At 40.5% G+C, this 12181-nt stretch overlaps 1 protein-coding gene across 6 annotated transcripts in view; it reads left to right on the top strand.

The window, feature by feature from the left end:
• Positions 1-12181, top strand: part of SYK (spleen associated tyrosine kinase) — a 76443-nt gene that overhangs the window by 54493 nt on the left and 9769 nt on the right. For 5 of the 6 annotated variants that reach the window (XM_037901672.2, XM_007056784.4, XM_043546753.1 and 2 more), the window contains 3 exons: positions 5197-5265; positions 9396-9483; positions 10949-11126. In XM_037901672.2, the coding sequence (XP_037757600.1) occupies positions 5197-5265; positions 9396-9483; positions 10949-11126 (335 nt within the window). The remainder of the gene's footprint in view (positions 1-5196; positions 5266-9395; positions 9484-10948; positions 11127-12181) is intronic. The other variant, XM_043546754.1, reaches the window with a different exon arrangement.

Below are 12181 nucleotides of genomic sequence, written 5' to 3'. Positions count from 1 at the left end.
AAAGAACACAGGCCCAACTCTTCTTTCCACTTCATCAGTGAAATTGCAGTGCAACTCTAATTCTAGTTGTATCATTATAATTTAACGTTATTTATATCTCCATAGTTTTTCATGATTCTTTACATACTAAGGACCTGGTCCTGCAAACACTTAAACGTGTGTTTTTACTCATGTGAATAGTCCCATTGAGTTTAAAAGGCATGAGTAGAATTATACATGAGTAGAATTATTCACATGAGTTATACATGAGTAGAATTGTTCACATGAGTAGAATTATACACATTCTTAGTGATTTCAGCACTGGGGCTCAAAACACTAAAACTTCAAGGGACTTACAGATATAGACCTGAGTCTTCTGCCATGGAAGTGAATAGAAATTTTACTATTGACCTAATTTGAAATAGTTTTGAGCCCTTTCTTAAACATATGGTAAAACAGCAAGGAGGGTTGGGGAGAACAAAGAGTTCAATGGTATGTGCATACCTTGTTAGTTCCTTTTCTAAAATTATTGCTGTAAAGAGAATATATTCTCAGTAATATATAATTTATAGACTTTTCTGTAATTAACATCTGAACATTGGTATTGCATTAACAGAGTTCCTTGTATGTCATTTCTTTGGTTTTTTAATATAAAGGGAAAAAACAGAAAATTACAGGGAATCGTATTATCTACAGAGCTCGACAGGTTTACTTACTGTAGTTGAATTCCACATGGACATCCTTGTGGAGAAACGGTAACTCTTGAACTGTTCAGCTGACCACTTATGCAGCAGTTCTTATATACAGGGCTTAAATGAAAAATTAATTCAAACGTCACAGATAGAAGTGCATCATCAGAAGAATCAATAACAATTGCAAACACTGATGTAGACCATGTAGAATTCACAGTTAACCATCTACTTGATTCCAATACACCATTTTCATAGCATGCTAGGTCTGTTCTACGATCACAGTTTTCAGAAATCCTGGAGCATTATATCCCTTTAATTTTACAAAGCTGGATAGCAAGGAGCTCCTCCCCTTACCTGCCTCTTCCTTTTTAACTATGGCAGCCAAATCCACTCCCCTCCTCCCACAGACCAGATTCTTCCTGCCTGCCAACCAGCATATATCCCAAGTCCTTCCTCCTTCTCCACGAGCCAGAGAGTCAACAGGGTCTCCTCACCTAAGCAGATTTTCCTCTGCCTCTCCACCTTCCCTCATACTCCTGATTCCATATAGTTCTGCCTTCCTCTCCCTGTCCTGCTCCAACAAGCCCCTGTCGCCTACCTATCTTTGTCCTGGCTCCCTTCTTCCTACCTTACCCTGCTACTGCTGCTTCCCTTAGTCTCTGGTCTCTTGTTACTCCTCATCTGGCCCCATGTTACTACTCATCCCCTCAATCATCTTCTTCTCTCCCACTTGCTAGTCTGATCCTCCTTTACCCCTATTCATAAACAAGCCCGCCATGCCACTAGCCCCTCTCGGTCACTATCACTTTCCCACTCCTCATTCTGTTCTTGAATTCTCTAGATACAAAAACCAGCGATGAGGAAGTTACCAAAAGGAGTGGTATATTTTGTGTGAGAGATGTATTTAATCATGAAGTAGAATGGGGAGGTTTGGATCTGAAAATAGCTAGGCAGCCAATTGAGCTGTAGAAGAAGCTGACATTTTCCTTTCCATGATACTCCTATTTTAAACTTGCAAGCACATTTTTCTTTGGCCCATATTTTTAAATAACAACACTAGCCTCTACTTTGAAAGAGAGAAAGCTACAAAGAATGCAGGACTCAATTTAGCATAAATACCAATGGTGACCTATAAAACAAAGAGGAGGTGCTCAAAGCAGGAGATTTAATGTGCTACAGGAGAATATTACATGGAGAGACCCCTGTTTAGTGCCTGCTACTCCACAAAAAACATTCACAGTCAATAGACACATCTGCATGGAATTCTTCCCAGATACATGCATCAATGAGTACCCTAAACATGACTCTACAGTCAGAGATATCAACCTTTGCTTCTTAGACTTGGCTATTGCCTGAGCTAGACTGATTAGGGGTAGAGTGGGAAAAACTTTTCAACTGAAACTATTTTCAGCCAAAATAGGCAGATTTGGATCCACTAAAAGCACTTAATGAATTTGCAGCCATTTTGCAAATTGTTTCAGTGAAAAAACAAAATAAATCAAAACAAAAAACTGAAAAAAAATCTGTTTTGTCAAATGTTTTATTTTGACGTTTCAAAATTAAATTCTTTCACTTTTCAATTTTTAAATGACTTTTCATTTTATTTAAAAAAAATTAAAAAGGAAAAAAACTCATTTGATCCAAAATGAAGTTTCATTTTAGATCAAACAAAATGTTGTTTAGTTTGACCCAAAATGATTTTTTTGACTTTTTGAAAACTTCCAAAAAAATTGTTTTCATGTCAACCCGAAAAAATATTTTTATTGCCAGTGAACCAAAAAAATCTATTATTCAAACATTTCTGATTAAGAGGCCCCAGCTTGTCTTGGAAAAGGCACCCAGAAATAAAGTTGTGTGGAATGTAAGGCGACAGATAAGCAGTGCAGGAAGAAAAGATGGAATAGACTTTGCTATGTTCACAAGACAAGCCTCTAGTAGTTCCAATATTTCTTAGCTCATGAGAGTGAAGATCACAATTTATGGCTTCGGAGAAGCTCCTTGTGTTCATCCTCTGGAGCATCAATGACTAACAGAGCAGTAGGGTCTCCTGTAATATTATCACTAAGCCACCAGACAAGATGTCAAAATCCAGTCCCCTCTTCTGCCACACTGAGGTCTCCTTTGCAGTGAAACCAGAGCAGAAAGGGGAGACAGGGTGTTGGAAGGCGGTACAAGAGGGGCATACACCACAGAGAGCATGAAGCCTTGCTCATCATCCCCATATATAGCAGTACTCCACTGAAGAGTTGGGCAGAGTAGAGACATTTCCTTCCCATCATGTAAAGGGACCTTAAGTAAACTTCTTCAGACACTGGCTCTACCACCTTGGGGATGATTCCTTCACCCTGAGCATCTTCCTAAAACCTTGATCGGATTTAGGCCAGGAAATGAGTTTAGGATTTGAGCCTGAGATCAGTCACTAACAATACAGAGAAGCAACAAGTCTAGAGCACCCAGATTTCAGTAATGGTCATCTGTCCAAGTATTGTTATATTAATATATTTATATAGTAGTTACCATGCACTAGGCATGTAAGTCCTAGGCCCAAACCTAATTAGTTTTTAAATTTTTATGAGTGCCAGCTTATTTAGACTGGTACTGCCATCCTCCTTCAACTTCTACCAAATATTCATCTTAGGATGCATTTTTATGTCTGCAATACTGTCATGTGAGTTAGCTATTATTAGCTTTAAAGCCTTACAAACAGCTGTACAGGGGTCGGGTCAAAAGTTAAGGAGTGACTGTTACAGGAAAAGTGTGATGAACAGTGCTCACCCTACACAAAAACACTAAACGTTTTAGAAGAATGTTTCCCAATCTTGGGACGCCGCTTGTTCAGGGAAAGACCCTGGCGGGCTTGGCCAGTTTGTTTACCTGCCGCGTCCGCAGGTTCGGTCGATCGCAGCTCCCACTTCACTGCGGCAGGCCAATGGGGGCTGCGGGAAGCGGTGCGGGCCAAGGGACGTACCGGCCGCCGCTTCCCGCAGCCCCCATTGGCCTGGAGCAGCAAACTGCGGCCAATGGGAGCCGTGATCGGCCAAACCTGTGGACACGGCAGGTAAACAAACCGGCTCGGCCCACCAGGGGCTTTCCCTGAACAAGCAGCATGCCAAGTTTGGGAAACACTGCTTTAGAAGATATGTTCATTTGTTGCAGGATAACTAGAAAGTTCCCAAAGGTTTTTGATCCCATATGGAAAGAGAACATTGTCAGATTAAGGAAAATAACCAATTCAAATATGCAATTTTTAAAATCTTGGAACTTTGATATTTCAATCCTAAAATTTATCTCACACCACACAGCACCCATTCCTGAAACAGGAATATGTACATGTTGGCCAAGTTTGATGTTTTAAAACAAAGCTGCTTTTTTAGTTGTCTGAAAGCAAATGGTCCTTTTAAAAAGAAAGCTTTGGGGAAAATACAGCTGACAGACTCTTTTTAAATAATAAGATAACTCAAAATAATGTCCAAATTAATTATTTGAAAAGTTCTAAACCTTCAACCTCAAAAGTAAGTTCTGAGACTGTTTTACGTGACTGAAAAGAGGAGTCAAAGTGCCATCTCAACTGTAAGTGTGTAATCGTTAGGCCAACACAATACTACTTCAAAAATTTAAATGTGTGCTCTTTGTACCTGTTTATTTCTTAGAGAAAGCCATTTAGGGCTAATCAGTCGCATTAGGCTAATCAACTCATATAACATACTTGCTGAGCAACATATTTGCTTTTGTTTTCAATTAATTTATATAGACACGACTGCATTTGTGGAAATCAAAATCTATTGTTGTTGTTGTTTTTCAAAATACTGTTTTGCGTTCAGTTCAGCTTATGTAGTTTTTTAAGAAATAACCAAATAACCATCTTATGTTAACTCTAAAACCAAGGTGGGCTTCAAATGGATAGCTGTATTAACCTTAATACATTATAGGTGGAGTATTATCTGCTTCACATTGGTAAATCCTGTTTATTTAGGGAGTAAGAATTTCACAGTAGTAGTGGAAGAGGTTTACTGTGTGAATGACTGGGAGAAAAGCCTAACTGTCTTTGATTTATAACTGTAGTCAAATTTGCCTTTTGTATTTCTGCAAAGTATGGTGTATTTTCCAACTTTGGAAATTCTATACAATATGAAGGACTAAATTTTGCTCTACACATATGGAACCTCACTAAAATTAGTGGGATTGCAGAAGTGTAACTGGAAGCAGAAATTATCCCAATGATGCTAGTCAACATGTAACAGTTGTGTTTTTCTCCTTTATGTTGGGATATAATGATTTCTAAAGGAGAGATTTGAAGGGGGAGGGAGTGATATGGTTTAAGGAAGATCTGTTGGAGATTTTACATGCTACTTTTGCATACTTTTTGATACAGTGTAATAAATTAAAAGTATACTTAAAGACAGAGTAGAGAAAATACCAGGAGTGTTTTGGAAGATTGTTCTTGTAAAAATACATCTGTTTATAAATTACCGTTAGATATTTTCCTGACATATTTACTGTTCCTCTTTGACATTATGGTTTCTAGACTTGGTCAACAGGTGGAATTATCTCAAGACTCAAATCGTACACCTTTCCAAAGCCTGGCAGCAAAAAGGTGCATAATACAGTCTTAGTAGGTTTTTGAGTGAGTGAAAAGATTTACCCACACTTGGCTAACCTCACTTCTTTTTCGGCTTTCTGATACTAAGCATGTGTCTGGCTACTAACAATTTGGTCGTGTAGATTTGATAATCTTTTTGCTTGTAATCCTTGTTTTATCTAATCACAAATCATATGCACAGATGTGGTCTTGGTTAATTGAATTAAACCAGTGCCTGATCCTTAGCAACGGTAGATTTGTTTTGTATTTTTAGATAACTTATTCCTCACATCCAGAAATGTTAGCACTGTTTTCAGTATGCTTGAGATACAATATAAGGGACATACTTTTAAAAATAATAAATTATACCAGTACAAAATTATATTTCTAATGTAAACAATTACTAGCCATCAGAAAATTGGCTTGTTTTATGTATTAGTGAGTACATTTAGGGTCAAATATTCAAACAACAACTAAAATGCTTCTGCAGAACTTATGGGCACAGATCTTGTCGTTATGTCTTGGGGTTGATCATGCGTTGTGCAAGTGCAGTGTTGCAAGAATAAGCACAATTAAGTAGGTAGTGGGTGCCAGAGAACTCAATCCTGCATTAAAGAGAATATTCCTACATGGCCAAATAAATTATCGCTGCACAGTGATAGGTATAGAGGCAAAATCTCAAGCACATACCTAACAGCTTCATTGCATATTGAGAATAACACTTATGTCCTTTCTTCACCCATACCTCACCCTTTCTTTTACCCTATGTTCTTGAGAGTAAAGAAGCAGACACAAAAGATGTTTGAGATTTACTCCTGGCTAGCGTGGAGCACTATGCTTAGTGCTTACCTTATTTGTCATGCTGGAGCACGAACAACCTTTGCTGTCTGCTGGGCACCATGTGAGGACTTGCAGAAGAAGGCCTTGTTGTAAATGCTCCATTTGCATGCACATGTGCTTGTTTGTGTGCACAATACTTATGGACACAGATTTTAAAGCCCATCTGAAAATTTGCCCATGATGTTGAATGTGAGGAGTGTAGGTGTTTTTGTTTGATTACACTGTTGTTGGTTAATAAGTTCCTTGGGGTCTGAATTCTTTCTAGGTATAGATGGGGGAAAAAGCCATCTTAGTTACTGGTGCTATCTAATCAATGCCATTTATCCTCAATACTTGCCACCCAACTCCCATCCACCTCCCCAGTAGGCTCACATGCACACTGGATCACAGGGGACATGGAATGGAACTCTGTGGAGAGCACCATCAGGAACGAAAAGTAGTTTCTGGACAGCACCATGTCTATAAGCACTCAGCAACAAAATACTATAGACAACCAACAGCACCCTTATCTGTTCCTTCTTCAGCAAGTCAATACACCTCCTAATCAGTGGTATTGCAGGTGACTTGCGCTACCATCATTGACTCCCGACCGTCATTCAGTTTTAGGTGACTATCATCCATCCTAACCGATGCATTAATAGTGTTTCATAAGACAGAGTATTGTTGTATTATCTTATATTTCATAGCAAAGTGTCTGTGTCCAAGAATTGAAGAAGGAGATTTTCAAAGGCAGAAATGGGAGTTAGATGCGCCTAACTCCTGTTGGCTTTCAGTGGAAGTTGGGCATATAACTCTCATTTCTGCCTTTGAAAATTTCTCCTTGAAAAATTTCCTTCAACATGCAGTCCCTTAAGAGGCTAGCGACATTCTTGTTTTGCCACATTTATTCTTTCAGAACTAAACTTCTAGCACGAACGGCTAATACACAACCGTTCAGGATTTCTTCTCACTCCTTCAGAAACAAATGTGCGTGTGGTTATCAGGCAGGATCTTGCCGGTTACAGATTGACAGCCCAGAATCAAACTACCTTGTGAGATTTGGGCTGAAAATGTGGACTGTTTCAGGGAAACTACAACTCTGTTTCCTGTTGCAATATAATGCACATTAAATGCTTTGGGGGATCATAGAAATTACAGATAGAGAAAACTTCTCCTCTAAACTACCTGCCTTTCAGTGCTATTACATATTTACTAGTGTTTTCTCTACCCTACTGTTAAAAGTTCTAAGTGATCGTGCTTCCACTATTTCCCTTGGAGGACTGTTCCCTCAGTGGGATACATCTATTGTGAGAAAGCTTTCCTTATGGCTAAATTTTCCCTTTCTCAGTTTCATGCCATAACTCCCAGTGATCCCAGTAAGAACCCAGCATTTGATGGAAGATTATGGAATCCTAGTGGTATGACCATACATTGATCTAAGGCTCCAGAAGCTGCCGCACAACAGCTACAACCATATTAATTACTGTAGTCCAGTCTCTCTCATGCACTTTGTGACAGTGGAAGGTAAAAATTGTGGGAAAAATGAGGTAGAGTTAAATAATAAGACTTCTGTTGCCTTCAAAGGGTGCAGGACATGGGCCCCAAATGTGCAAAGTGAGTGGATCTCAAGTTAGTGCTAGGAAAGGCAGCCTTGTCTTGTGACACATGGATTTCAGAATCACATTTTGAAGTCTGTTGTGCAGCAAAATAATGTCTGGTGGCTGCAGTATAACAGCACCCTAACAAATAATCTGTGCTTTTGTGTGGCTGTTGTGAAGACAACTGCAGTCCTGGAGAGCAGTTTCTGTTATTACGCACATATTTGTAAGGGAAGCCGGATATTTTTAGGAAATGGGAGGTAGCTTCTGAACCCTGATTTGATAGCGATTCAACAGTACGTGTCTATGAGTACTCAACAATAATGCAGGTTTTATGATAATGCAAAATTACAACCCATGCTCAAAAATTAACACACTGAGCTGGACGTCAAAGTTTATTTAGACTTGATTAATTAGGAAGATTATTATTTCTCCTTAATTACAGCCAGTAGTTTCTAGAATGTGCATTTTAAAAAGTTTAAAAATAGATCATGTTTGATTTTATATCTTAATGTCAAATCAAAATGTTTCCTGGCAGCTCCTTCAGTGACTCAAAATAGACAGTTCACACATTCCTTTAGACAAAGGAAGTTCAAGTAACCTGGCAAAAAAGAAAATTTAAATCAACTAGTGCCATCTAGTGGGGGCTAAAATGTCTTAGCCAGTGTCTGGTCTTTGCTTAGCTAGTAAGGTCTGAGTGCTAACTTATTGGATTTTGGTTATGAATATTAGTAAATGAAAGAGGTAGAATACTTCCATATATAAATTTGGATCAGGTACAAATCAAAATATCCTACTAATTATCAAAATGCAAAAATAATTACTTTTTGGTCTTTCATAACTTTACCTCTTTATGATTCAGGCTCCAGGTTTGTATTACTATCAAGCATGTATTTGGCTCATAGTTTCAATCAGCAAGTTCCAGTCCACTAGAAATTCTGAGCTTGTCATTTTTAAGCCCTTTTCCCATTTATGTCCCCATTTCTCCTGAGCTTCTGTTTGAGGGGAAAAAATTGTGCACTCCAGCCATATTCACTCCCCTACAACAAAGTTTGCAGTGGGGTTGGCATAACTGGCTCTACATCTGCTGGAGATTCCCCCATGCTGGAGAGGTGGGGTGAGTTTCTGGCCCCTTTGTGAAATGAGACAACCATAAATGGGACTGAGTAGGGCGCAGAATCTGGCCCATAATCTTTGATTGCCTAAAAGTATTAATGTCATCTCTATCTACCTTTGTTTTCCTCAAAATAGTGGAACTGGAGCCATTTCTACAATATGTGCATTGACAATAGATAGATATATTTTTGTGCTCAGAATTTCTGTATGGCCTGGGTTTGGAGAGACTTAATCAGGGGGTAAAAAAATTAAAGAAAAATACTGAGGACTTCTAGTGTTACACTGAAATAGGATTTGAAAACTGCATGCAAATTAAAATGACCACAGGATAAGATTTGTGCATGAACCATTAAAGTTAATTATCTCACAACCAATGCTCTGAAATATTTGCAGTACCTTGTTCTGCTTTAGCAGCATATGTTTTATTTGGCCTGCATATTTACTCAAGCAATAACCTGAAGAATGAGATAAGCTTGGTTTGACCCCTTTCTTATGCTCTAATTCTCCACCTACATCTTTCTAGCATACATTATGCCATAATCCCCTGAAAAAAAATGCTTTCAAGGGCACCATTTCTTAAGCAAACTGAAAAATTCTATTTGTGTGCTGCAGTTCCATCCATCCGTTCCTCATGATGATTCAGCATCTTTTAATCCTTATGTGCTGCAGAGGACGAGAGCTCTAATGGGAGCTGAACAAGGTAGGCAGAGATATGTTATGTCAGTACCAAAATCTTTACCTCTCCCTACCAATAGTAATCACTACCAAGCCCAGACATACAGAGGAGGATCCTTCTCTCCCTTTCCCATGGCTCCTTAACACAGAGTCTAAGGTTGTATGGAACCCCACTACATTCTCGGCTCTCTTCCCATGAGCAGCAACACATGGACACAGCATCCTGGTCAGAGGAGTTGGTACAATATGAATAACAGCATGGGGGTGATTTAGGGATAGCCCGTTTTTCCCCTTTGGGCAGTAATAGCACAGGGCTCAGTACTGGCATAATACCCTTTACATATGGATAAGAGCTCAGACAGATAATTCAGTGTTTGTTCAGTAACAGCAATGCTGTCAACTTTTAAAATATGTGACCGTTTCAACAAAGGAAGACATTTCAAACCATTTAAAAATGATTACTACTTGTGGGCTAGAGTCTACCACATGCATCTTCGGGCATGTTAGGTGGATGAAGAGGGGCTCTGCAGCATCTGGAACCTGCAGGGAAGTTTCCCCAGCAGTGCTCCTGCACATGCCTGCTGTACCACCCTTGAAAAAGGGTGTAGAATATTCCCACCACCACTACACACACACACACACACACTACATTTTGAGACCTCAGGTTGTAGAGGTACAAGTGGTCACCTAATTTGGTTTCCAGAATCTTCATCACCAGTCATGATGTAAGAGAAGGAAAGAACCCAACTTGGACTTTCGGATGCCAGGTTGATCAGGGCTGGCAGTTAGTAAAACATCATGTTCCTTTTAAACAGAGAAAATTAGATCTGGAAATCATTCTGACAGTAAAACAGTAAACACAGAAGTGCATGATGCCAGTTTTACCAGAGTCACTTTTCAGAAAAGCACTGTGTTTTTAAGTTGATGACTGTGGATATTTATGCGGAATGGAAAAGGTAAGGGCATACAAATAAGATGTCACCATATAAATGAACTTTTCCCCAAGATTAAACAATGGATCAGACTATAAGCACAGGCTAACATTTACAATGACACACACAGTAGAGTACATCCACAAACATTGTCTCGGAAAGACTTCACTTATTTGTAACATTCTATTTATTTTCCGTGTATACAAGGCTGCAAAAAAAATGGCACATCAGTGTGCCAGCAAGGACAATGCAGGTAGTGATGACAAATGCTACACTTTCCACTGCTGGTGGTAGTAGAAAGGAAAATAAGTTGATAAAAAGATGAGGTAGCTCACCATTCTTACCCCAGTGCCCCCCAATGTGAGTAATGCCACATATGTATGAAGCTATCAGTAGCTAGGCTTTTTTTAAGCAAATACTCATACAGCTAAACCAGAGGTATGAGTGACAATTCTGATCACCTACGTTGTGAACACAGTAGGTCTGAAGGCAGGAACTACCATAAGTAACGGACATACTTCCTGTAATTTGATAACTTGTTCATTGGTTGAAATGCAGGAGATCAGAGGGATGCCTTGCCCATGGACACAGAAGTCTATGAAAGTCCATATGCAGATCCAGAGGAGATAAAACCAAAAAATGTCTCCCTAGACAGAAAACTGCTGTCTCTGGAGGAAGGAGAACTTGGCTCTGGTAACTTTGGTACTGTAAAGAAAGGGCTCTATATGATGAAAAAGTAAGTTTTTACTACCATTTCATTTAGTGTCACAAAATGTTTTACATATAGTAACTGAGGGTGAAATTCACACACATTTCTCCCTCTGTGTCCAAATATATAAGCTTCATGTACTCCCCAGGCATTATTTTAGCCCATATGGTGTAAATGTGCCCACTACATCTATGTAGTGAAATCTGGTCTGTCCCATGAAATCTGGCTGGGGGCGGGAGGGAAGGGAGTGTGCTCATGGTATTGCCACCCTTACTTCTGTGCTCCTTACTGCTGTGCTGCCTTCAGAACTGGGCAGCTGGAGAGGGGCAGCTGTTGGCCAGGCACCCAGCTCTGAAGGCAGTGCCAGTGTCAGAAGCCGCACAGACGTGAGGGTGGCATGGTATGAGGTGGGGGTCATCGCTTTTTGCAGGGGGCCAGGGCCGGCCTTATGGGTGGGTGACGGCCCAGGCTGCCATGGTCAGGTGAGTGACGTGGTCATTACACACACACACACACACACACACACACACACACACACACACACACAGCCACTGCAAGGCCCCTTTAACCCCCTTGTGCTGGGCTTAGAGCCAGGGAGAGGCAGGGCTGGGCTGGGGGCATCCCATCTGGGAGCTCCCACCTTGTGCTGGGCTCCAGCTGCTAGTCCTAGCTGCACTGAGCAGGGACCCCTGCACAGGCTGCTCCTGGGGCCAGGTCAGACCCAACTTCAGGAAACTCTGCAGCTGCTGGCTGGGAGTCCAGCTCTGAAGGCAGCACTGCCACCGGCAGCAGCAGCGCAGAAACGAGGGTGGCAAAAGCGCATACCCCCACAGTAGCCTTGTGACTGCCCCCCACAACCCTCTTTTGGGTCAGGACCAGTGTTCTCTCTAATTTTTCCCACCCGTGTGTGGAATACATTTTGTTATGTGCACCAATATGGAGGTAATGTGACACATGCCCTTCATATTGGTGCACATAACAAAATTCATGTGGTGGGGGCGGGGCCGAAGGGTTCAGAGTGTGGGAGGGGGCTCAGGGCTGGGGCAGAGGGTTGGGGTGCAGGGGTGTGAGGGCTTCAGCTG

Source organism: Chelonia mydas, chromosome 5 (genome assembly GCF_015237465.2).
Source record: "Chelonia mydas isolate rCheMyd1 chromosome 5, rCheMyd1.pri.v2, whole genome shotgun sequence".
Lineage (NCBI taxonomy): Eukaryota > Metazoa > Chordata > Testudines > Cheloniidae > Chelonia > Chelonia mydas.
This window is presented reverse-complemented; position numbering and strand designations above follow the sequence as displayed.